Genomic DNA, 27042 nt, shown 5'->3' on the forward strand with positions numbered 1-27042 from the left:
GCCACCTGCACCTTGATGGAGTTGAGAGACAACCCCTTCTGTAGGCCGTTCTGTAGGAATTCCAGGATCATGGGAATTTTGACTGTCCACGGGAGGATGTCGCGGTCTTCACACCAAGCTTTTAATATTCTCCATATTCGTATGTAGGTTAGAGATGTGGAAAACTTGCGTGCTCGGAGCAGTGTGTCAATCACCGCTCCTGAGTATCCTCTCTTCTTCAGGCGTGTCCTCTCAATGGCCAGACCATAAAAGAGAATAGAGTTGGGTCTTCGTGGAGGATCGGGCCTTGTTGGAGCAAATCCCGGTGTGGAGGTAGAGGGAGAGGGCTCCCTGTCAGTAGTCTTCGCATGTCTGCGTACCACAGCCTTCTTGGCCAGTCCGGGGTCACTAGAAGTACTGGTCCCCTGTGCTGTTCTATCTTGTGGATGATCCCGCCCAGTAGCAGCCACGGAGGGAAGGCATATAGCAGGATTTCCTGTGGCAGGGCCTGAACGAGGGCATCGATCCCTTGGGATTGTAGTTCCCGTCTGTGACTGAAGTTGGGAACTTGAGCGTTGGACCGGGTTGCCAGGAGGTCCATGGCTGGTGTTCCCCAGCTGTTTACTATCAACTGGAAGGCTATGGCCGACAGCTTCCATTCCCCTGGGTCTAGATTTTCTCTGCTAAGGTAATCTGCAGTGACGTTGTCTTTTCCTGCGATGTGTGTGGCTGATATCTCTTGTAGGTTTGATTCCGCCCATGCCATTAGGGGTTCTATTTCCAGAGACACCTGTTGGCTTCTGGTTCCTCCCTGGCAGTTGATGAGGGCAACTGTTGTGGCATTGTCTGACATGACTCTGACCAATTCGCCCCGGAGTCTGTGACTGAAGCACAGGCAGGCTAGCCTGACTGCCCGTGCTTCCCGTCAGTTGATGTTCCATCTCAACTTTTCCTTGTCCCATTGCCCCTGGGCGGTCAGTTCCTAGCAGTGGGCTCGCCACCCTTGTAGGCTCACGTCCGTGGTGAGCAGGATCCAGGTCAGCGGGGACAGCCTTACTCCCTTGCTCATATGATCTTCTTGTAGCCACCATTGTAGCTGGGTTCGAACTTCCTCCGGGAGCTGGAGGCGAATGGAGTAGTTCTGGGACATCGGATTCCATCGTGACAGAAGGGAACGCTGTAGGGGTCACATGTGAGCTCTTGCCCATGGAACCACTTCCAGTGTGGATGTCAAGAGACAGAGGACTTGGAGGTAGTCCCACACCTTGGGGTGAAGGCTGCTTAACAGGTTTCGCAATTGGTTCATCAGTTTTGTTCTCCTTGGAGGAGTCAGAATGACCTTACCTTGTCTGGTGTCAAACCGGACTCCCAGGTATTCCAGAGATTGGGAGGGCTGCAGACAGCTCTTGTTTGTGTTGACCACCCACCCGAGGTTCTCAGTAGAGTTTTGACTCTGGTGGTCGCCTGATGACTTTCCTCTAGGGATTTTGACCTGATCAGCCAATCGTCCAGATATGGGTGTACAAGGATTCCTTCTTTCCTCAGTGTCGCCGCCACTACAACCATGATTTTGGTGAACATTCGGGGTGCTGTGGCTAGCCCGAAGGGTAGTGCTCGGAATTGGTAGTGGTGGTCCAGGATCGCGAAGCGTAAGAAAACGCTGATGCGCGTGATGTGCAAGTAGGCTTCTGACAGATCCAGGGATGTGAGAAATTCTCCCGGCTGTATTGCCCTTATGACCGAGCATAGGGTTTCCATGCAGAAGCGAGGTACCCTCAAGTGGCGGTTGACGGACTTGAGGACCAGGATGGGCTGGAATGTACCCTCTTTCTTGGGAACGATAAAATAGATGGAATAGTGCCCAGTATTTTGTTGATGCATGGGCACCGGTGTTATGGCCTTTAAGTCGAGCAATTTGATCAGTGTGGTTTCCACTGCCATCCTCTTGGAAGGGTTGTGGCAGGGAGATTTCACAAATTTGTTGGGAGGAATGTTGTGGAAGTCCAGATAATATCCCTCTCGAATGATGGTTAGGACCCACTTGTCCGAAGTTATCTCGACCCATCTTTGGTAGAATAGGGCAAGTCTGCCTCCTATGGCTTCTTTATGTGGATGGGTCAGCTGATCTTCATTGCGGGGTGTGGCTGGGGCCTGGACCGGCGCCGGTTCCCCTTTTGCTGTGTTTGTTCCGAAAGGACTGGCCCCTGCCTGCGGGGCGAGTTGCTTGATATGTACTTTTGTACGGTTTGAAGCGCTGTGATCCCCTGCCCGTGGGGTGAGTTACTTGATATGTATTTTTGTACGGTTTGCAGCGCTGTGATCCCCTGCCCGTGGGGTGAGTTGCTTGATATGTATTTTTGTACGGTTTGCAGCGCTGTGATCCCCTGCCCGTGGGGTGAGTTGCTTGATATGTATTTTTGTACGGTTTGAAGCGCTGTGATCCCCTGCCCTTAGATATTCGGGGGGAGGGGCGATGGCTTCTCTTGTTCTTGTCCTCCGGTAGCCGCGGTACTGGGGATTCGCCCCATTTGTTGGCTAACTTCTCCAGTTTGCTTCCGAACAGGAGGGTTCCCTTAAAAGGCATTCTCGTGAGTCTAGTCTTGGACGTCGCATCGGCTGATCAGCTTCGGAGCCAGAGTTGCCTTCTGGCTGCCACAACGGACGGGTGTGGTGGCTTCTTGGACGTCGCATCGGCTGACCAGCTTTGAAGCCAGAGTTGCCTTCTGGCTGCTTCGACGGGTGTGGAGGCGTTCCTGGTCTTTGATAAGCAGGCGCTTGTCACCATGGCACAGCAGGCCATGAGGTAGTCAGATCCGGTGAACTGTTTGTGGATTTGGATCCCAGTGCCGGCTGGAGAGGACCTTGGCCTGGTTCACCCAGAGCCTCCTTGCACTGTAGACACAGGGCTGTGGCCTCTTCATGTTGCGCAGCTCTAATGTGGCATACTGGGCAGAGGCCCTGAGCCTTGAGCTTCATGTCCGGTGGCGCCATGGTTTGTACACGTAGGCTTGCAGAAAACCCTGGTTTGTGTGTTCAAGCGTACGCCGGGAGGCTGAATTATGCGCTCCGGGTGTGCCGAAGTTGTGCGTGTAGGTCGGATGTGCGCTCAATAAGATGCGCGTGTCGCTGTGCGCAAGGAGGTTTACTTAAGCACCCGGTACTGTTGAGCATGTGGCTGTGTGCCCAGCGCCCTTGTGCACGTTGCTGTGCGCACGGCACTTATGTGCACACTTGTGTGAGCATAAGTGATTTTGTGCGCACGGCTCGCCTCTGTGCGCACGGATCGAATGAAAATGGTGATGGCGACCACGCAAGCAATATGGCGACCACCTCGGAGGGTCTCCATGTGGGAGGACCCTCGTATCGGACTGGGGTCTAGCCCAGATAGGGCTGATCATCCCGGTAGCACTGACGCCGGCTGGTGATCTGTGCAGCTATTCCAGCCTCGGAGACCGGAGACTTAAGAAGTTTTCTACCTTACCTTGTCTCAGCGTTTCCCGGTTTTGTTCTGGGCGGCCTCTGGCTGCGGGGGGAGAGGGAGCAACTTCACCACCATGCTCAAAGTTGCTCCCGCTGCCTCTCAGCCGCACCCGTTGCCGGGGGCTAAGTCCCAGCCGGGAACCTGCTGCCGGACCGAGGCCTACCTCTGAGGGATCGTGGAAATCACCTCAGGAATTCTCAACTGGGGGAGGGACCCGTAGATATCACAGCAGGAGAGCGGGGCTCGTCTGTAGAGGTAAAATTTCTTCTTTGTTTTAGATTTCTTTGGTTAGAATACTCTAATGCTGTGCAAGTGTGGATAGAGTCCCGAAATGTTATGGAGATGGAGGAATACCGAAGAGCAGAGCTTCCTGCAAGGGTATGGGCTAGATTTTAAAAGCCCTGCGCGTGTAAATCCTCCCGGATTTACGCGCGCAGGGCACTCACACGCCGGAGCGCCTATTTTGCATAGGCCGCCGGCGAGCGCAAAGCCCCGGGACGCTCGTAAGTCCCGGGGCTTCGTAAAAGGGGCGGGGGGGGGGGCGGTCCAGGGCGGGTCCGGGGGCGTGGCGACGGTTCAGGGGCGAGCCGGGAGGGTGGTCCCGAGTCCCCCGGCACTGCGGCCTGTGCCGGGGGATGCGAGACGGCACGCGCAAGTTACGCCTGCTTCAAGCAGGCGTAACTTGCCCAACAAAGGTAGGGGGGGGGGGATTTAGGTAGGGCTGGGGGGTGGGTTAGGTAGGGGAAGGGAGGGGAAGGTGGGGGGACGTGGAAGGAAAGTTCCCTCTGAGGCCGCTCCGATTTCGGAGCGGCCTCGGAGGGAACGGAGGCAGGCTGTGCGGCTCGGCGCGCGTAGGCTGCCGATTTTGCGCAGCCTTGCGCTCGCCGACCCCGGATTTTATAAGATACGCGTGGCTAAGCGCGTATCTTATAATAATCTTATCTAATTTAGTTCCTGTTAATTCATTCTAGGTTTACATAACAGTGACAACAGATTCTAATTCTACTGGTAAAACCTGAAGAATAAATGAATAAATGAAACTTATCACAACTATTTATTATAACTAAGAAGTGTAACGTAAAACAGAACTATAACTAACTAACAAACATATGATACCCCTATGTTTAACAACAGTTTGAACCTTTTTTGAAACCCTGTTTATCCCCCCTTAACCTTGTAACCTTCGTATTTTTGTACTAGGGCCGACGTATTTTTGTACTAGGGCTGACGTTAGATTGAAATCTGACTCCGTCTCCAACTGCTATCAGTAGCACACTATACCCCATTAGTCCTGAGTCCATCTGCTACACGCTAGGAAAATTAGTGTTTCAAGTTTGTGGAAATTTCTCCTACCTAATCAAAGTAAAATCCATTGACCCCCCTCAAGCATCGCACCAATATGTATAAGGTAGACTAGAGTGGACCCAGGGAAGGAAAGGTTTCAAAAAGAGGCACTATCATATTAAAAAGTGGCTCCCTTTTATTCTAAAGGGTTTAAATACATGAGAAATAAAATATATTAGGGATCAACAAACATGAAAGGAGGGGCAAGAATAAAACCAAAAGATGTAGCAACAGAGATAAGAAACAGATAGGTGAGTGAATGACTGGCTGAATGCAGGAAGGAGAAAATCCATGCTATCTCAAAGGCAATAGTAAAGAGCATTGGGTCTGCTTCTTCAAAAATTAAATACAAATAAAGTATAACTGCTTTGACCAGGAGCAGAGCTAATCTAAGTCTTACAATCACCAGCAAAACCTCAAATTTTGGGCTGCCACATCAGTTTGAACTATGGGAATCTAAAAGTGTTTCTGACTCTTCTCTGGAACAAAATGAGAGCTACCAATTTTAAGTTCCGCCAACCTTTTAGAAAAGATTCACATATTTTACCCACTTACCTACTATCTGTCCTCGAACTGTATCATTGTCATTTGGCCCAAGTTTGCATAGATCCAACCTCTGATCTATAAAAAGCAGAAGACACAGGTAAGTCAAAGAAAACCAAGGAACCTCTAAAGAAGCAATTCTGCTACATAAAATTTAACACAGAGCAAAAGAACTTTAGTGATAAAACACCCAGTGCACCAAGAAGCCAGGCAAACATCAAAAAACTGAATTTTTGTGGAAATCTTCAAAGGTTTTCCCAGGTCAAGAAAATATTTTGTGCAGAGACTGTTACATAACGGCCTATCAAGGAAAAAGCCCACATCCAGCAGTCTGCGTGACTTTTCCAAATTTTATAGCACTACCATATTGACCATGTATGAGGTCTGAATTGGGCTTATCAGCCTCTTTTCTGCAAAGTTCAGGTGTGTGATGACCACAGGACAAAACAGAAAATTCCCTGAACAAGCCCAAATGTCTTTTGTAATACAAGAAAAAAAGTTCTGTCCATTTATATAGCTCAACGCTTTCTGTATAGTGTAGGCAACAGGAAACCGATCCTCCAGCTGCTTTTGTACCTTACCTTCAGAAACCAGCTCTTAATAGCCTACAGAGAAAAACAGTTTAATATAAATACATTTAAAAAAAATCATTAAATAAACAAAGATAGCTGAAAAATATTGTTTAAGGATTATATGTTTGCGGAGGATATGTTATGACAACTTGATTATATTAAAGCCATAGAAATGAGTATTCTAAATGCTGAGTGGCAAGGTTATTACATTTGGCTTTACTCTACTTACACCCAGTGTCTTTGAGGCGGTTGATTGCATTAGAAAGAAGCCGCACACAGCCCAGAAATCCAGCGCCCTGTTTCTTATGAATTTTTTTGTGATTCCATACGCTGATCGTTATTGAATCTGACTTTCCAATATATCTAGGAGAATTAAAAAATAATTATAAGATTAGGAAACTGGTGTGCAAATTCTGGACATTAGCGAAAGATTTACTGCAAGGTTCTAGAAGGAGAAAAAGAAAAAAAGACATTTCCCCTAATATTACCTATTACTTTACTGAATAATTGTGTGGCAGTGAGTTCCTCAATTTTATATCTAAATCTTATGTAAAATATTTCAAAAAAGGTTTTCCCATTCCTTTCTACACATCTCATATCTAATGGTGGAAATGCCCTTGCTGCCAGTTTGCACAGAAGAGAAGCTGACAAGGAAATAGGATGGCAGGAGGGAGGAAGAAAAGAAACTAGACTGAGGCTAAGGTAGAAAGAAGCTGGAGGGTGGAGAAAGAATAACAATGCAAAAAAAATTAGCAAAATGTAATTTTAAAAAGTTAACTTTTTTAAATGGTTCAAACAAAATGGAAAAAGCTGCAAAAAAGGTAAATAAGGAAAATAAATATTCCTGGCTCCTAAATATTTTGGCTAATGATCACATTTTCTAAATATTTTCCAGCCCTATTCATATCATTTTCTTATTTTGTCTCCTCTCTGTGCTTAAGGAGAAACAATTTTGAGGTAGCTCAGGCTTTGGGGAAAGTTATCAGAAAGCAACTGTCCCATGCATATAGATATCTATAGAACATAATCCAGCATTCAGGGAACAGCAACTGCATTCCATAATAAAGCTTTTATTTGTCTTTATTATGGGGCCGATGCAATAAGCAGTATGGTAAAATGCTGTACTGAAATTCAGAACAGTTTTTTTAATGCAAGTGATAAACAAAATTTTACCTCCCAATGAAGTAATCCAATGTTACATTTATTTATTTATTTAGGCGTTTTTATATACAGTCATTCCAAAAGAAGATCACAACTGTTTACAGAATTAGCCTTCATATACACTGTCACAATCATGTGCTTTGTGTTAATGTTTATCTTTCTAATTCAGCATCACAGTGTATACAGATTTTAGATCATAGTTAAGCATTTTCAAGGAAAGTATCTAACTTATTCCTATTAATTCATTCTAGGTCTACATAACAGTGAAAACAACATCATAGCATAAAAGAAATGTAGTTCATGGTTAAGCAATTTCAAGGATATCATAGAGGTTCCTATCTAATTTAGTTCCTGTTAATTCATTCTAGGTTTACATAACAGTGACAACAGATTCTAATTCTACTGGTAAAACCTGAAGAATAAATGAATAAATGAAACTTATCACAACTATTTATTATAACTAAGAAGTGTAACGTAAAACAGAACTATAACTAACAAACATTTGATACCCCTATGTTTAACAACAGTTTGAACCTTTTTTGAAACCCTGTTTATCCCCCCTTAACCTTGTAACCTTCGTATTTTTGTAAACCGTTATGATGGATTATGATGACTAATCCGAATGACGGTATATAAAACTCGCTAAATAAATAAATAAATAAAATACTTATCTGTCATTTACTGTATAATGTAAGTTTAAACAAAGCTATCTTGGGAGCAGTCAATGCTATTATTGCGTTTATAGCAGTATATGTTACGTTAGAACATAGGCCTTTTCTAAAGAGACATGTTTTTAGTTCACACTTAAAGCTCTGTTATCTGATGTAATGGTTCTGGAAGAGAGTTCCACAGCTTGGGGCCTGCTATTGCGAACATTCGTCTCTTATTTGCGTTAGGTGAGTGATCCAAGTGGAGGGTACCATTAGAAACCTTTGTTTTGTGATCTTAGGTCTCTTTGAAGTGTATAGTATTGTAGTGTTACTCCTAATAAGTCAGGATCAATATTGTTGATGTTAAAAATTAGGGATAACACATTATAAAGAATTCTGGATTGTACAGGAAGTCAGTGCAGAGCTATCAGAGAGGAGGTGATGTGTTTGAACTTCCTTGACCTTAGGGAGTCTTGCTGATGCATTTTGAAGTAGCTGTAGAGGTTTTAGTAGACTTGAAAGGAGGCCTAGTATGAGGGCGTTGCAAGAGTCTAAATTTGAAAATAGTGTCTGTAGGACACTGCGAGAGTCTTGTATTGTTAACAGAGGTTTTAGTTGATGTAGAATTCTCAACTTGGCGTAACCTGATTTGATTAGTTTGCTTATATGCTTTTTCATAGTTAAGTTCTCGTCAATTTGAATACCCAGGTTTCATACCTCATCTGATGGTGTAATATTGGTATTCCTAAGTTTAGGGTTGGTGGTTTGAGTTTCAGATTGTCTCTTCTTATCCATATAATTCCGTTTTTTTTTGTGTTTAGAGTTAGTTTCAGTTGGGAAAGTTTTTGTTGTATGGTCCTCATGTACGTTGACAGAGTAGCAGCAATATTTTCAAATGTTTTGTCAAAAGGGATGTAGAATTGTATATCGTCTGCATATAAGAAGAATTTGATTCCCAAATTTGCTTGTAAAGCACATACCGGTAGAAGATAGATGTTGAACAGAGTGGCCGAGAGTGCTGAACCTTGTGGGACGCCTGTGTCAATCAGAAATGTATCTGAGATTTGGTTACCTAATTTGACTTGGAATGTCCTATCTTTTAAGAAGGAAGAGAACAATTTGTAGATATTTCCACCTATTCCAATTTGTTTCAGCTGGTGGTATAGCAGGGTGTGGTCTACTGCGTCAAATGCCGCTTTTAAATCAATTAGAACTAGTATATATGATTCATTGTTGTCAAAGCCTTGTAAGCACAGGGTCAGTTAAAGAGATGAGCAGGATTTCTGTTGATCGTTTTTTTCTGAATCGAAATTGGTTTGGATATAGTATTTTGTTGTCTTCAAGGTAGCTTTCTAATTGTGATAAGGCTGCTTTTTCTAGGACTTTTGAGATGAAAGGCAGGGTTTGAAATTGGTCGGTAATTGTCCCAGTTGTTGATTCTGCCAGATTTGTTTTTTAGAATTGGTTTAATCACAGCTTGTTTTGCCTTGTTGGGAACCAGTCCTTCTGCTAGTGAATGGTTTATTATGGATGTTACTACTGGGGTTATTACACTGCTTACTTTTTTTTTTAGGGTACTTACTGGAATAGGATCTGGTGGGTGGGTTGCAGGTTTCATTTTAGTGAATATTTGGTTTACTTCAACTTTTGATACTGTGTCAAATGAGTTCCATTTCACTTGTATAGATTGTATTTCTGGTTCTTTTTATGGTTGGTCAGGAAAGAATTGTGATTTGAGTATATTGATTTAGTTTAATAACAAATTAGTATATTCAATGCATGATGCTTTTGAGAAATCGCAGCTGCTTGCTATGGAGGAAGATAGATCCTTGATTAAGATTTTTACTGTGTCAAAGAGTAGTTTTGAGTTAAATATTACTCCATGAATTTGATTTGCAAAGTATTGTTTTTTCACTTTATTTATATGTTCTTGGTATTTAGTTAACAGTGATTTGTATTTTTCTAGAAATTCAGCTGAGTGATTTTTTCTCCATTGCTTTTTAGACTTTCTCAGGGTTTGTTTTGCATGTCATAGCTCTTCGTTACACTAAAGTTTCTTTTGTTTAGTTGTGTGGCCTTCGTTTTGGAATGTTTTTTCCTGGATTGGGCAAAAGTTGTCAGCTATTTCATTGATACGTTTTTCCCAGGATTCAAAAGATGAAGAAGCATTATTGTGATCGAATTCTGAAATTTTATTTTAATGGTTTCTTCTTTCTTTTTTTGGTATTTAAAAGATTGATTATGTGCATTTGTTTGTTGTGGGGTTACGAGAGATACTTCTGCCTTTATTAACTGGTTATCAGACCATGGTAAACTTTTGTGGGAAAAAATGATTTTGCAGTTGTTGTGATTGGCGAATATAAGGTCGAGGATATAACCTGCTTTATGGGTGGGGTTGGTTACAAACTAAGACCACCCCATGGCTTCCATAGTATCTAGGAAGATTTTGCATGAAGTAGATTTTGGTGTGCTTTCTATATGAAGGTGTTATGGTTTTGAGGTATTGGAGTGAATTCTTGGGTACTGCGGCGATGGCCACTCCCACGGGGAGGAGCCCCGTGAGGAACCGCACTACTAGACTAGACTAAACACGCAGACACAGAGGATTTGTATTTATTATACAGCTTGGCGATACTGGCCAGGGGTGGCAGTAGTGAGGTATTCCAGTAGAAGCAGTCCAGGGGTCCTCAGCAGAGGAGACCAGTCCCACACTGGAATAGATGGTAGGCAGCGCGAAGTAGTAGAGTCCCGGATGCAGACTCCCAGCGCTGAGCTGTGGTGAGACAGACTGACAAGGTTAGATTACTCACTGAAGTAGATAGCTGTATTGTTGGAGATCCTGGCAGGCAGAAATAGTTGAACTGTTGGCACCAAGGTAGGGAGAGCAGGCCCTCGAGGAGCGAGTACCCGGTATCCCAGTTAGGTACCTGAAAGAAAGCATAAGGGCCCCCGAGGAGCAGGTACCCAGGTTAGAGATGAAATACCCCGAAGGGCAGAGAGAGCTTCCAGAGGCAGCAAGGAAGCGGCAGAGCAGCTTAGACCGGAGGCATTCCAATTCATTCACGATCCTTGCTAACTCAGTTTGTTAGCAAACGAAGGGCAGGCTAAATACCCAGATGGCATGATGTCACTCTGTGGGGACGCCCCCGAGGTTCCCGCCATGATGTGGATAAAGACATGGGTGGCGTGCGCACCCTAGGAGGCCCTCAGGAGAAACATGGCAAACACAGTCGCCGTTGCCATTCCAGGGACGCCAGAGAGAGCGGCATGAAGACGCGGCAGCAGCCATCTTCCCAAGGCTTGAGGAGAGAGAAGGAAGAAAGGTGAGGCACAGAGGTCAAAGCCATCTGAGACTGACGGCCAAAACAGAAGGTTGAAGTTGTGTCAGGTGTTGGGAAAACTCTAGTGAAGAATTTGATTAAAACGTTATACTAATGTACTGGAAGTTTAAAAAGTGAGTTAACACAAAATTGTACGCACAAACCCAAGTTAAAATGTGTTAGTCTTTATCATAAGTTGAGCACACTTTTAATGGGAAAAAAAAAAAGATGGCTCTGACTCACAAATCTTGTTTTATAGGCAAGAAAATTTCTGAGCACAAATCATGTTTTATGTGTGTAAAATACCTACAGTACCTGAATGTAAACCATTTTGAAGTCAAGAAAAGTGGAATATAAAGCTTTCATGTGAAAATTCTATATACTGGAGAAGAATGATCGATGTTAGAAGTCTTTTGAATGATTTATAACAGTGTGGAAAGATAAGGAAAATGGAAACACAGCAATTTTCAGTATAAGGAAATGAAAAAGAAACGGATAATCAGAAGATGGGATTTAAATTTATGACTAAGTTTTCAGCATATTTGTTTAGTCTTTATGTGGAGAAATAGTGTGATATGATATTTAAATGATATGCCATACAATTCTATTAACAGTATACTTTATGTATCATATGTTTACCTACTTTAAGTTCTGAAAAGGGAAATAAATGTGAGCCAAAATTAACTAGTACCATGATCTTTTACTTTAATCTGTCCACTTTAGAAGACATGGAATACATGGTATCATTTTCATTTAAGATGACCAATGTAATAATAGCTGCAAACTATTTTTTATTTTATTTAGATTTTTTATATTCCACTTTTCACACTTTTTCAGCGCTTCAAAGTGGATTACATTCAGGCACTGTAGGTATTTCCCTATCCCCAGAGGGCTTACAATCTAAGGGGGTCATTTATCAAAATGCGCTAAGGCGTTTTCGCATGCGCTAAGGGCTTAACGCATGCAAAAAGCCCCGTTAACGCATGCAATAGCACTATATCGTATGGTGCGATGCAAATCCGAAAAAGAGGAGGAGTTAGGGGCAGGAGTGGGCTGGGTTTGCCAGTCTGCAAAGTGCCATCGCACAGACTTAATGCTGATTTTAGCTACACCTTTTTCAGTAGCGTTAAGCTGTGCGATAGCTTGTATTATGGGGTGGTAAGGTGTTAGCCCATATTGTGATGTCTCCTGAAAGGCCTGTTTCAGTAGGTTTGAAGCTCCTGGAGCACCAGGTGAGAGAGAGAGTGAGAGTGAGAGCCTAGCTTGATATTACCCAGGTAGAGTGTCCATCAAGCTAGGTTCAGAGAACCTTGCACAAATATCATCTTGGAGTGAGTTTCCTCACTCCGAAGGGCATCAAATCTTCACAAGAGACCACTGTTCTGTTCGTATGTCTCACGTTGAATGTCAAAGTGGCCCCTAACCCCCTACACTAATACCTAAACCTCACCTCGAGTTACTAGGTGGGCCTCCCATAGGGATATAAATACCTATCTAGGGAGATGATATTATGGCTAGGCTCTCGCTCTCTCTATCCCATTAAACATGGTCCCCCAGTGGTTGTATGCAGGAAATACAACAGGTCTAGCACTTATTGCAAAGTCTGAAAACATTATCGCAATTTGCACTAACTTAGCTCTTCGCATAGGTAATTAGTGCCTCTGACTGCCCCACAAGAACAACCCAGACAGGTACTCTCCACACCCCGTCCCTCAAATCAGCACATTCAACTCACACCAGAGGAAGAGCTTTCTCCATCGCTGGCCCCACCCTCTGGAACTCCCTCCCCACCTTCCTACACCAAGAGTCATCCCTCCACACTTTCAAGAAAGGAGTCAAGACATGGCTCTTCCGACAGGCCTACCCCGACACTCACCAAACTTAACTTCTCCTCCCAACTCCACCCGCCCGACTTTTCATTCCTGCCACCACTCCTCTCAGTTTCCCCCTGCCCTTTCATCCACCCTTTACTCCCTTCGCCCAACCCATCCCCTTCTTCTCTAGCCACCCTCGATCCCTGGGCCACCCGGCCTCCACCCTCTCCCCTGTACTCCTCCCTCCCCCTACACCCATAGTTTCCCACTATTTAAGTTATATCCTAGTGAATACCGCCGCCCAATCAATACGGCCGGATGTCCAATACTTCCTTAGTACTACTTAAGTTAATAGTACCTGTACATTTTCCCACTGTACATAGTCTCCCTCTATTCTATTTTATCTTTGTTTATATATTCATCTAGATATGCTCTTTCCCCTCCCGCTCCCCAGCCCCCCTTTCCCACTCCCCCCTATCCTCCTTCCCTCCCTACGGCCTTCCTCCCCCTTTTGTTATTGCTCCATTTTGGTTCATTTTGTATTTCTGACTCCTGTTTCTGCTATTCAATGTTATTTTTTTATCTTTTTTTATCTTGTTATATTATATTATTATATTGTTTATATTGTTTTATTGGATTTCCCGCCTGAGTTCTTTGTAAACCGGCATGATGTGTTTCACGAATGTCGGTAAATAAAAGTTAATAAATAAATAAAATAAATAAATAGTGCAAAGTGCAATAAACTGTCTATTAGCAGAAACCAATACATATCACATTTTGATAAATCCAGGTCTAAGTTTGTACCTGAGGCAATGGAGGGTAAAGTGACTTGCCCAAGGTCACAAGGAGCAACAGCAGGACTCAAACCCTGGTCTCCTTGTTCATAGCCCACTGCTCTAACCACTAGGCTACTCCTCCACTCCTAGTAGGGCCCTAAGTATTTTTTGCACAAAATGGGAGAAACCTTTTAGTACATCAGGTGAGGATGTACAATAATGCAGAACTCATCCAGTTACTTCTTCATTTTATAGTCCATTTTCTGATAGCACCCAGGATGGCTCATAACTAAAATCATTGATTAAACAAATAAAACCCCACTTGCCCCACCATTACTGTGCATAAAAAGGAAACAATATTAACTTATATGATCACTTTCCTAAGCTAATGAAAAAGGTGACACGGGAAAAAAGTTTTCAACTACAGACTTCTTCAGATTGGTTTTTGGACCTCAAAGGGTAGTCTACAGGACTAGAGATTCAAATTCTATTTGTCATTAACGGAAAATACGTATTCAAGCTCCTGACTCTTAAGACCCATCAAATAGCTCCCCTGCCTGTTTTTCTCTCTTTTTTGTCTAGTACTTTTTACAAGCGAATTTTTCATTCTGTTTAACATGTTTTCCTGATGCCAAACTCTAATGTCTGGGCATGGTTTTCAAATTCAAATGTTTACCTTTCTTAGCTGTTCTCATTCTCTCAGGAAATCTAACTTACTTCAGCTCACTGACTTGCTGCTACTGCTATTTGTCTTGCTAAAAACATTGCATTTGCCTTCACTATTCCTGCCAAGTGTGTGTTAACCAGATTGAGCTGTTTTGCACTGGAATCAAGAATTACAGTTTTAGCACAGTCTTAAGGCCTACTAAACCATTTCATCATCTACCACCCTTTATACTGACTATGTTCCTGGTTTATGAAGAACCTTTAAGTACAGATAGTCTTCTTTAATTTCAAATTATGTATGAGATAGGTTTTGAACATCTTATAAGGTGAAATCAACTTCACACAGGGAAAGTTAAGAACTCTTAGATTTAGGGCCTCATTTTCCAAGCCGCTCGCACGTGATAAGGGGGGGCGGAGTCGGCCCCGGAAGAGGAGGAGTCTGGGCGTCACCGGGGCCGACTCTGCGCAGATGCCGCAGACAGTGAAAAGGTAGGTGCCTTTTCGCTGCCTATTTCGCTCCCAATAGCTACACCTCCTATGGTGGCGCTATTGGGTACGAAACTGGCAGCGATCGCACCGCGACGGTGCGATCACTGCCGGCTAGCGCAGGCTCGCAGGCCCGCCCCTCATCTTCTAAAGTATCGCAGGCCTGCGATACTTTAGAAAATGAGGCCCTTAGAGATTTCAGGGAGTTCTCAATTTTTTTTGCATGCACTGAACACATTTCTGCTGAAGAGAGTCTACCATTGAAATTTGAGATTCTAGTTATTCCAGCTTTGAAGTATGAGAAATAATTTACTTTCGGTAGTAAGAAGACGATGATTTGAATCCAAAGTAATCTTAGTCAAATTAGATATTGCAGATTCCAAAGATATCAGATCAGACCATAAAGAATCCATAGTTATCAAAGCAGGCTTAATCAGGGGGGAAGAAACAGCCAGGTCTACCCTGGGCTCCACCTCACTCACTCCTATATGGCTCATACCCCTCTTCTCAAGACCAGTAGCTCCAGTTAAGGTAGAAGGGTTCCCAGGTTGTATAGGAGAGATAGGCCTCAACTGCAGCAGGGACCTAACATTCCCTGCTGCACCCACCCTGCTTCTCTCGCCGGGATTTTCAGTCTGCAGCTCCTCAGTCTCCTCCTCTCGGAGTTCAGAGCGGGCTGTTGAGATGGACAAAAAAGCAGCTTGAGGAGGCGAGGGAATTCTTGGGATTCAAAGATATTCCCTCAGCCAGCAGTGCTGACACCTGCTCCACGTCAGCGCCCGCAGCAGCCCTCTCTACCAGCGGTAATTTTGGAGGTGCCACGAAGAATGACTCAATCCTTGGTTGATGAAATTCCGGTAAGGGAGAGGAGGTGGAAATCTCCCTCACTCTAGCTTTACGTTTGGTATGAGGCATTTTTACTTTCAAGGCAAAAAATTAGGAAATTCAGCATGCATATCTAATGGCGGCCATCTTGCCCCCACAACCATTGTTTCTAATGGGTTATATTCACTAATAATACATGGTAATGTGGTAGCTCATTTTGGTGAATCAGCCTGTTAGATTGTAAACCCTCTGGAGATATGGAAATACCTACAGTTCCTGAATGCAATCCACTTTGAAGTGCCAAAAAGCACGGAATATAAAAATCAGATAAATTTAAAAAAACAAAAAAAGAAAACCTGTATGCAGGATATAAAGTTTTAGTACATCTTACTATACACCCATATACACATTTATATGGGTGCGCACACACATATTTTAAAGTTATCACCGAAATATTTCTGCCTTTGCCACAGTTAATAAGTTATTTTATTAGGCCGTCTATAAAATTTGGAGATAGGGTCAACAATATTATAAAGGTTTTCATCTTTTTTTGACAAACCGGATGTAACAAGTGCAGGCTGGCGATTATCACCCCGATTTTAAAAAGGCCGTGTACATAAATTTCAGGGTTTTTGAGTGTGGCTGGGCCTTGCGCGCGTGGCACATATTTTATAACAGGCCCAGCCATACACGTATCCCCGATATACGCTGAAGTGCTGGCCTGTCTGAAATGGGCGGGCTGGGGGCATGGGGTGGGTCAGGACAGCGCCATTAGCCACTGTCCCGGGGAAAGCACACAGCAGCAGCCGGCCAGTGTGCGGAGTCTACTGCTGCTCCAAAGGAGCAGCAAGGTAAATAACAAAAAAATTATAATAGCTAGGAAGGAATTAGGGGGTCGGGGAAGAGAGGGGAAAAGGTAGGAAGGTTAGGTAGGGATATAGGGAAGTTCCCTCCCAGTCCGCTCCTTAATTGGAGCGGACTGGGAGGGAACATAGGAACCTTATTTTATAACATACGAGCTCCAATGCATGCATGTTATAAAACTGGTGCGCTTCCGTGTGCGTGCACCAATTAAAGCAGTTCGTTCCCAGTTCACTCAGTTAAGGGATGGGACTTCCTAACCCCCTCTGTTAATTAGCCTCCCTATTACGCTGTTAGCCCCGACTTTTAAAACTCCGCTCACTTTTTAGTGTTTTCATTTTTCTGACTTACACACCATCCATAGTAGAAATAAAGTTACACAATAGAGGGCCCTGGTGCGCAGTTGTGCATGTAAGTATTTACGCGTTGGATTCATTGAGAAATCCTGGAACACCTATGCCCCGCCCATACCACACCCACACCCCACCCCTTTTTAGGAAAATATTTTTGTGTGCAATACAGGAGGTATGCGTGTGCTTTTTAAACTCCGGGCAGCACACGCTGGCACAACTTGTCCACATATCTCCCAGCTTTGGTGCACATAGGGCTTTTAAAATTCACCCATAAGGTTTTACGTTCATGTGAAAAAGTTTGATATATATGCCAATAATTTACAACTTTTGCTTCCCTGTGATGCTGATGGAGGATTGTCAGATCTTTTAAGGGACATGTCGTCAGTTATTAAAGAATGGATGAAGACTAATATGTAGATTTTAAATCTACAAAAAACAAAATTAGTATGGATAGGTGAGAGACTGAGTATTCCTAATTCCACTATTTATAAATTGTAAGATACGAACATGTCAATTCTTGATGAGGGCCTTGACTTTCAAATAATTTTAGATTCTGTCCTTCAATTATAAGATCTAATCAGACAGGTGGTGAAAACATTTTATTAATTGAAAATTAGACCTCTAACACCTTAGCAGTTTGTGAAATGTTACACAAAGCTTTGATTTTGAGCAAATTAGATTATTGCAATTCTCTATATCTTGGATTACAAAAAAAAAATGTCTGCGAGCACTTGATTTAGTGCAAAATGTCGCCACAAGAATGCTTACTGGTGCAAGATATAGGGATGATAATAGTTGCAATGGCTTCCAATGCATACAATTTAAAGTTTTGTCCTTAGGTCATAAGTTTTTTGTATACTTTTTAGCAGAGAAGCAAAGAGAGGAGTCAAACAAGACATCAAGGTTATGGGCCAGAAGGATAGTAGTGTTATTTTACAGTGACTGAAAAATAAGGAAGGTATGAGAAGGGATTTTTTTTTTTCGGGGGGGGGGGGGGGGGGGGGGGGAGTGAAGAAGGGAGTAAAATAAGTTCTGTTTTTGCCATATTGAGTTTCAGGTGACTGTGGAACATATAAAAGCAGCAACATCTGATAGTAAGCTGAGATTTGCAATCAAACTCTTGACAAGCGTTCTGGTTCAGAGGAGATTTAGGAGTCAATTGCATAAAGATAGTACTGGAGTCCATGGGAGGAAATAAGATTACCAAGGGAGAAGATATAGAGGGAGAAATGAAGAGAAAAGGGCCTGAGCCCTGAGGCATACCAACAGACAACAGGATAGAGGTAGAAGACGATCCACCAGATAACACTCTAAAAGTGCACTAGAAAAGGTAAGACAAGTGGAATAGAGGAATAGCCTAGTGGTTAGAGCAACAGGCTGTGAACCATGGAAGCCAGGATTCAAATCCCACTGTCCGTTCCTTGTGATCTTGGGCAAATTACTTCACCCGCCATTGCTTCAGGTACAAACATATTGTAAGCCCTCTGGGATAGGGAAATACCTTCAGTACCTGAATATAATCTGCTTTGAAGCATCATAAAAGGTAGAAAATAAATAAAAACAAATACAAATTTTAAAAACCAAGATAGAACTGAGTCTTGAAGACCAAGTAAAGGCAAAGTGTCAAGAAGCAGATTGTGGTCAACATTGTCAAAAGCAACAGGCAAGGAAAATTAAGATGGAATAAAAGTCCTTTAGCTTTGGACACGATAATAAAAATTGTCACTGCTTTGTACCTGGATAAACTGAGGTACAAAGTGATAAATGTGACTTTACAATATAAAAAATAACTTGTAGAGAGAAGCTTCAAACCATACTTAGGGTCCAGGACTTCAGGAGGGCTGACTTCATGAGGATAAGCAATTGTATTTTTGTTTTTATGTTATTTGATATTTATCTATGTTTTATTTATTTACACTTTCGAATAATAGAAGGACTAGGGGGCATTCCATGAAGTTAGCAAGTAGCACATTTAAGACTAAAATCGGAGAAAATTCTTTTTCACTCAACGCACAATAAAGCTCTGGAATTTGTTGCCAGAGGATGTGGTTAGTGCAGTTAGTGTAGCTGGGTTCAAAAAAGGTTTGGATAAGTTCTTGGAGGAGAAGTCCATTAACAGCTATTAATCAAATTTACTTTGGGAATAGCCACTGCTATTAATTGCATGTGTCTTCTTTTGCATAGGATCTTCTTAGTGTTTGGGTAATTGCCAGGTTCTTGTGGCCTGGTTTGGCCTCTGTTGGAAACAGGATGCTGGGCTTGATGGTCCCTTGGTCTGACCCAGCATGGCAATTTCTTATGTTCTTATTTAACTGGTTTATAGTCTGCACAATCCAAAGTACTTTGCAGATTAAAATAAGCATGCATAATGATCACAGAAAATACATTGCTGTTGTGACAGCAATATAGGAATATATACAATAAAAAATTCATGGACTAAGAATAAAGAAATTAAAAGCAGAATAAAGTAATAAAAAAAAAAAACAGAAAAAATAAAAACCTAGCAAGTCAAGGCAAAAAGGAGCATTGTGCTAACCAGCAGTTGTACATCTAAGAGCCGATTATCGCAGTGGATCCTGCTGTAAATTGTTAGCGAAATCCCTGTTTGAAATAAAAAGCCTTTACCTGTTTCTTAAAGGTAGAATATAAACATTGAAGCATGCAAATATCATTAGGCAAGCTGTTCCAGAGTTAGGTCCTGCTACCTAGGAACGGTAACTAATTCTGGCGCACTGGTGCATATGTGTACGCATGTTTGCCAGCTCGTGTCCAGAGATGCGTCCATTTTATAACATATGTACACATATGCACACATGTTATATAATAGCCTGGACACACATACATATGCGCAGAATTTTAAATGGATGGATGCATGTGCGCACAAATACCACTTTTACTGTATACATGGGGGAATTTTATAAGGTATGCACATCAACGCCATAGCTAGTTTTCCCAGTTTGTTCTCAGTTCACCCAATTTAGGGACAGGACTTACAAACTCCCAATTTAATAGCCTCCTTTTCCCCTGTTAGCCTCAACCCTTAAAACCTTGCTGACTAGCCTAGATTTGTTTTATTATTTACACACCAACCATAGCATTAGTAAAGTTACACAGTAGGGGACACCAGCACACACCTGTGCATGTCTCTTGGCCTTCCCCTGACACACCCACACACTTCCTATCCCTTTTTGAAAACTATTTTCTTGTGTGCGCAGCAGGAAATACGCACATACAAGGGCAGCTTATAAAATCTGCTCAGCATGCCAGCCCAACTTATGCGCATATCTTCTGGTTTTGGCACACACAGGGCTTTTAAAATTGTTTCATCTAGGCAAACAAGCTGGAAGGATGGGACATCTAATAAATTGCATCCTGCAATTATTGTTACCTGCTTAGATGTTTTCATGGTGCGGGATATAAAATTGGTAAATAACTACTGAGGTGGCCCTATTGGGAATCTGAAAGCTGGATGGCATTTATGTATTACTTGGATTTATATCCTGTCTTTTTGACTATGTAATTCACTCAAAGCAGATTACAGCATATTAGAAAAAAATTTGCTATCATGTCATTTGCAGCTGCACATTTCAAGGGAGTATATTTTGAAATAGCAGCAAGAACCCAGAACAACTCAGTAAAAACAATGTCAATTAATGTTAAGGCCTAACTCTAATATCTACAATCAAGGCTAAACTCTAATATTTCTTTTATTTTTTAAACTTTTATATACAGTCATAAAAGCATAGCCCCTACCACATCACAACGGTTCACATTGCAGCACCCACTAAAAACAATATAAAATTAACAGTGCCTAGATTTGTTTTATTAATACTATAGACCAATTCAAAAATCAATATCACATTGTAAAACACCAGTTTTATTAGCATATTTGATGCATTTGAGATTAGAATGTTATGAGGTTTCCATAGTCTCTTTCTGTATTTAGCATTTAAAGGCCTGATAAATTGGCCAGGCTTAATTGCTTCCTGAAGTGAGAGTAATACAGTATCTGTTATTCTTCTTCTACATGGGAGTTCTATAAGGTGGGTGCTGCTCCCAAGAAAAAATGTATTGCAGGTGTCTGTTCTATCTCTTTTGTTGGTGTGGTTATGGACCCTTCGTTTGAGGATTTTAGAGGTATGGAGGGCATGTATGCAGATAGCCTTTCCCTTAAATAGATGGGTCCATCTCTTCTTAGAGCCTTGAATATCAGACAGTTTTGAAATTCATGCTATATGGTACTGGCAGCCAGTATAGTTTGAGCAAGATAAGAGTAACATAGTCATGCGGTCTTCATCCTTCAATCAGTTGTGCCAGAGTTCTGTATTATTTGAAGTTTGTGTAGACCTTCTCTGTTATGCCTTTAGAGTCCATTGCTGTAGTAGACTTGTTTGGTTACTATGGCATGAAGCACTGTGAGTAGCTTTGACTTAATGATGAGCGGACACAGTCATCATAGGCTCTGCAATTTTGTTTCCTGAATATGTGGCAGCATGGTGTGTTCTGAGTCTAGTAATATTCTGAAGGTTTTTACCTGTGTTTTAAGCAGGAGCTCAAAGCTTCCAAGTGGGATTTTTAGATCAGGAATTTGTGTTTGTTTTGTATCCATAGTATCTTTGTTTTGTTTAAGTTCAGGTGTAGTTTGCTGTTTTTGTGTCGATTCTTGAACAGCTATAAGACGTGTGCTTAGCTTATTTATAGCTGTTGATGGTAGCACAAGCTGGACATCATCTGCACAGATGTAGGCCTTTATGTCAAAGGTTTGTATCAGCTATATCATATATATATATTGAGTACTGGTGACAGTAGAGAGCTTTGGGGGACCCCACTGTTCAGATCCAGGTTACTGATGTGGAATCAACTAAATGTATCAACTTTTGCTTATCTGAGATAATGGAGTTAAACCAGGTTAGGACTCTGCCCCTTATGCCAGCCTCTACGAGTCTTGATAGTAAGATACTGTAATCTACAGTATCAAAAGCTGTTGAGAAATCCAGTAGTACCAGAATCGCTGCCTAGCATGTGTCATGGTGTCTCAGGAGGTCATCCAACCAGGCAACAAGGACAATCTCTGTTCTACGGCCTTTCCTGAATCTGGGTTGATAACAGGTCCAGTCAGTTTTTTATCCTGTTAGCATTCGTTCAATTGAGCTCTTACTAATTTTTTTATATGAAAGTTTTCCTAGAAAATGAATATTTGACACAGGGTGGTAGTTTTCAGGTTTATCGGATCTAAGTTTGTTGTTTTGTTTTGTTTTTTTTTAATTAGAGGCCATACTACAGCCTTTTTTCTTTTAGCTCCATAGGAAGCATGCCCTCAGTGAGGGAGGCATTTACTATTGTGGTTGCCCATGCTGTGAGACTCTCACTAGCTAGTTTCCCTAACTTGAATGGGCATGGATCAAAGGAACAGGTTGTTGGATGTAAGTCAGGTAGGGTCTTTCCGATGCCGCCTTCACTAGTTTGGTTGAATGATTCTGATACCTCTAGTCACTTGGTGGTGTCAAGCTTATCTTTCTCTGACTGGGAGCTGTCTTGATGGTGTTATGCAGGTCCTGGATTTTGTTGTCAAGTAGGAAGCAATTTTGTTTGCAGTTCGTTTCAAAATAGGGATATGGTTTTGTTGAAATGGTTTCTGTGGGCCATTTACCATTTCAAATAGTTTCTTGGTTGGGTTTATAGCATGCACAATATTTGGAAGTAGTATTGTTTTTGGCCTTTTTATTGGAATATGTAATTTGCATTTTAGTCTGTCATGTTCCAGGTATGTTTTGCAAATTATTTCTGGTATGCACCCTTGCCATTTTAGAGTTCAGAGTTCTACTAGGAGGAACGTCTGTGAGGTGGGCATAAGACTTTTTTAGTGAGGCAATTTAGTCTAAAGCTTTACTTGGTCTTAACTGATGATACAGCATTAACCACAATAAAAGCAAGCTGTGGAAGCGGGTCTTACACAGCGTAGATAACTTGGAGAGAAGCAGCGAGAAGGAGGGAGGGGCAAGGAGAAAGGGGACTGAGGGCTAAGAGTAGGAGTTAGCCAATAAGCAAAGAGGATGGTAGCAAAGGGGCCAATGGGGAGTAAGGATAAGGGTTTGAAGAAAGTTTGTTAAGGTTCATTAACACATTAGCCAGGGAGAGGCAAAGGACAGGTCACGGTTTTGCATGGCTGGTTAATTTGCAAGGCCTGAGACCGTTCGCACCGTACGGTGCCACGCGGGAACAGTGAGAAAGCGCGAAGCGACTGACGAAGGTAGTACAGATACAAGGGTAATAATAATAAAAAAATTTTTTAAAAAGAAGCGTATACCGCCTTGCGCAAATGCCAAGGGGAAAGGAAAGACAGAGCAAGGCTGAACTGCGCTCGCTGGCACAAGGCATGCACGAGCCGACCGCGCAGGCTGGGGTGATTGTGCCACTCGAGAGCCGGTCAGTCACAGGGCTGTGGAAGCACGTGCGGCGGCGGCGAGTTCGGGAGAGAGCGGGCCGGAACCAGCGTCGGAGGACGAGATGGCAGACAGGAGCGCGGGCTACCTCGAGTTGGAACAGCAGAGAGAGGAACTTTCATTTACGGCGTCAGGCAGTGAGTTTTCCGCTTCGCCGAGCAGCAGGCCGGAATCCCCTGCTACCCCTGCGCTCATGAGCCACCCGGAGGCCACATCCAGCGATGCAGGGGACCCTGCTGTCAAAGAGCCGGAGATAGTCGCCGAGCGGGACACGGAGCCAGCAGGCCACACAGCGGCGGCACGCAGGTCAGCCAGAGCGCATGCGCGGCAGCCCGTGCAGGAGCTGGGAGCGTGGGAACCAGTGGTGGAGACTGAAGCCGGGGAGAAAAGGGCGGGAAGAGGCCGAACCAGAGCGCGAGACGGGGAACGCCCTTTGACGCGCGGGAGAAGCAGAGGATTGCAGCACTAGTCTCTTCTTTGGCTGTAACCTCTTGTTGAAATATGTACCATTTTAGCATGAATACTTTCATTTACTATTTTTTTTGTTTTTTTGTATTTGCAAATTAAAATCTTTACAGAGCCACTTGGCTCTCTAACCATCTATTTTACTTTTCACGTTTAATTTACTCTCTCAGTTGTTGTCATCGGCATTGCTGGGATTGCACTTATCTTTTAATGGAGGCGATGTTTAGGTATGTCCTTCTCTTATTTATATTCCCTGTTTTGCTCACTTTGCCCACCCGACACTGCCAGCACTTCAACGAAGAATTATCTGCTTCAGGGGCTACAGAGAGTTATTTGTTTTGCTGAGTTTCCCCATTTACAACACCTCCATGTCTTAAAGGTTTTCCACTCATGGTGTAAATTAGGTCAAATGTGTGTCCCTTCTCACGTGTGGGGATTTTACAGCCTGAGTGAGACCTGGTGTCATCATGGCAGTGAGGAAATTTGTCATGTGCGAGTATGTTTCTGTGTGTGTATATTAAAGTCACCCATTATCACAAGTTTGGTGAATCTTACAATCAGATCAGTAATCGGTTCTAGCAGCTCTTGCATAGATGAGATTTTATTTTGAGGAGGTGAATAGACCACTAGGAGCTCTACTGTGTTCACCAAGCTGGACTAGTAGGCATTCTGATTCCACTACTTTTGGGAGAGAGATTTGGTATATTCTGATAAGTGTTTCGAGACAGAATTGCTACATCTTCTCCACTTTTTCCTGATCTGGGTTTGTGAGTAATGGAGAAGCCTTCTGAGCATAGTTTAGTGTGACACCCCCTCCCGATCTAACTATGTTTCTGTTAATCTTAAGATATCTAACTTTAGTTTATTTATATTGCCCTGGGTCTTCAGGTATTTTTCTTGACTGATCTGGTATTCAGAAGATCATATGTGGGCGGGCAGCTGGTATCTGTGTCAGTGTTAACAGGTGGTTGATGTTTCCTTTTACTCTTGTCCTTTGCCTTATTTTTGGGCTGGGGTGTGTATGATTCTCTCCAATATCACAAGGATCTCAGAGGTCTTGAGCTTTTTGGTGAAAGACACATTATAAATTGGTAGTTTGTCATAGTGGGGACTTTTATTTGTTGTAGCATGGTACTTCTGGCAATTTTAATAGGGCTCCTAGGTTTAACTGGTTTTTCCTTTGAAAAGACAGCAAGATTTATAATCACTGCCTTGGGGATAGCCTCTAAATTGGTGAGAATAGCACCACCCTGAGAAATAATGAAAAAAACATTTTTTTTTTTTTTACTGAGAGTGGAGAGATGGTATAATCAGTGCAAGAGCAATGAAAGAAGTCTCATATTTGAGAGTAATTGCACAGGCAGAACAAATGCAAAGTTTCTCTTTGTTTGAGTGTGGTAGGGAGAGAATTTGAAGGTCCTTTTTGCAATTTTTATTTATGTATTTTTAAAGATACAATCCAAGAATAAACCTTCTTTTAGAAAAATCAAACATAATACAGCAATATAAAAACAAATAAATCAAGAACAACTTAAGTAATACATAAAAGTACACCAATACAATCAGCAAAGAAAATTGGAAGAAACACGTACTCGTTCAACAGTATATCCTTATGAAGGACTGTGCCCTAAGATCTAACACAAGTAGTCATCCTGTGCCAGCCTCTGGAACAGACTTATTGCTCAAAAAGTTAATTAGTTGAGTTCGAAAAAAACATATCTAGCATTGTGATATCTGACTAGACATTCAGAAGGGAATTGGAGAAAAAACTGTGCTCCATTCAAAAGAACCCTAGGTTTTAACAATAAAAATTGCTTCCTCCTCTGCTGCGTTACACAAGATAAGTCAGGAAAAATTCTGATTTTACATAGATAGAAAAGCTCATATTTATGCCTAAAAAACAGCTTCATTATCCACATTTTATCAAGTTCCAACACTAAATTAACAATTAGCATAGCCTAACTTGACTAACACCAGAGTCTTCCAAAAAAGCAGTTATTACCAACTAAGAGTAGATGATAATATTTTCAAATCTGTTGTGCCAGGATTCTTTTTAACTAACAAATAAAAAGCACATGAAATAGGTGGTAATGACTCAGATGGAACCTTTAAAATTTCTAGTCCTTTTTTGCAATTTATTATATTTTATAATAAACATTTTTTTTATTACGTTGTAAAGAGCTACAGTTCTCACTGGGTAAAGGCACATGAAGACATGTTCAACAAGGCATGCCCTATGGCACAGTCCTTGAAAGGGAAGTCAGTAGGTGGTGCCGCTGTGGTGTGGAGCCTCCATTCCCTTACTGGTCATCCTGGGACCTGAGGAGTTGGTTGGCTGTGGGGAAACAGGAGAGGAGGTCCTGGGGAATATTTATTTATTTAAAAGTGTTTGTATACCGCTTTTACAAATACAAATTTAATCAAAACGGTTTACAGTTTAAAACATACATAGTCTAGTTAAAAAAAACCCAGTCAAATTAAAATAGACAAAATATGGCTTGGACTTGCCCTTCATGCTCTTGCTGCTATTCCCGCTCTAGGCCCAGCTTCCTCAACACTTCCTCAGAGGCTGGCTTGGTGGCTTAGCAGCAGTACTGAACTGCGCTATGCAGACAGACCCAGGTTTGCATCAGTTCTTCTGCTCCCCAAGTTAGCTGAGGATGAAGAGGAGGAAACAGAGAAAGCTAACAGAACGCTAAGTTGCTTAAGCAGAGATGGTATTAGTCAGAAAAAAGGAGGTAATATTACCCTAGTGTAGGTCACTAATGAGATTCACACCTTGTGTTCAGTTCTTTGTAAGGACATCAAGATGACAGAAGGGGGTTTAGAGAAGGGCAATAAAAATGATACAGGATCTGCAACACAAACCCTGCAAAGGTTTGTGATACTTCAACATGTACTCACTGAAAAGAAAGAAGGGAAAGAGGATATAACAGAAATATTCAAACATTTAATAGGCTTCAATAAATCATAGGAAGGTGACATTTTCCATAAATAAGAAATTCAGAGGATAAGAGGTCGTCACTTCCTCAAGAACAGAGGTAAAAGGAGAGGAGCTAAGGAGAACAGACCTCCTGACTTTCAGAAAAAACTGAAAACTTGGCTATCCCCAAATGCCTTCAGCCCTCTAGAAAGTTTTGTCAACCTTAATTTACCAGACCCTCTCCCTGTGTGTATGCTACTGCTCTAGCTATTGTTCTCTCCCATTAAGTTATTCTGAATTCTGAAGTTTTCCTACCTGAAGGTATTGCAGTTGCTATATATGCTGTTCCGACAGTTAAGTTACTACTGCTTCTTCAGTTA

At 42.4% G+C, this 27042-nt stretch overlaps 1 protein-coding gene across 1 annotated transcript in view; it reads right to left on the reverse strand.

Moving 5' to 3' along the window:
• Positions 1-27042, reverse strand: part of SMURF2 (SMAD specific E3 ubiquitin protein ligase 2) — a 316698-nt gene that overhangs the window by 139810 nt on the left and 149846 nt on the right. The window contains exons 4-5 of the mRNA XM_029600765.1: positions 6149-6282; positions 5360-5425 (exon numbers count right to left, since the gene is read on the reverse strand). Coding sequence (XP_029456625.1) covers positions 5360-5425; positions 6149-6282 — 200 coding nt within the window. The remainder of the gene's footprint in view (positions 1-5359; positions 5426-6148; positions 6283-27042) is intronic.

Source organism: Rhinatrema bivittatum, chromosome 4 (assembly GCF_901001135.1).
Source record: "Rhinatrema bivittatum chromosome 4, aRhiBiv1.1, whole genome shotgun sequence".
Taxonomy (NCBI): Eukaryota; Metazoa; Chordata; class Amphibia; order Gymnophiona; family Rhinatrematidae; genus Rhinatrema; species Rhinatrema bivittatum.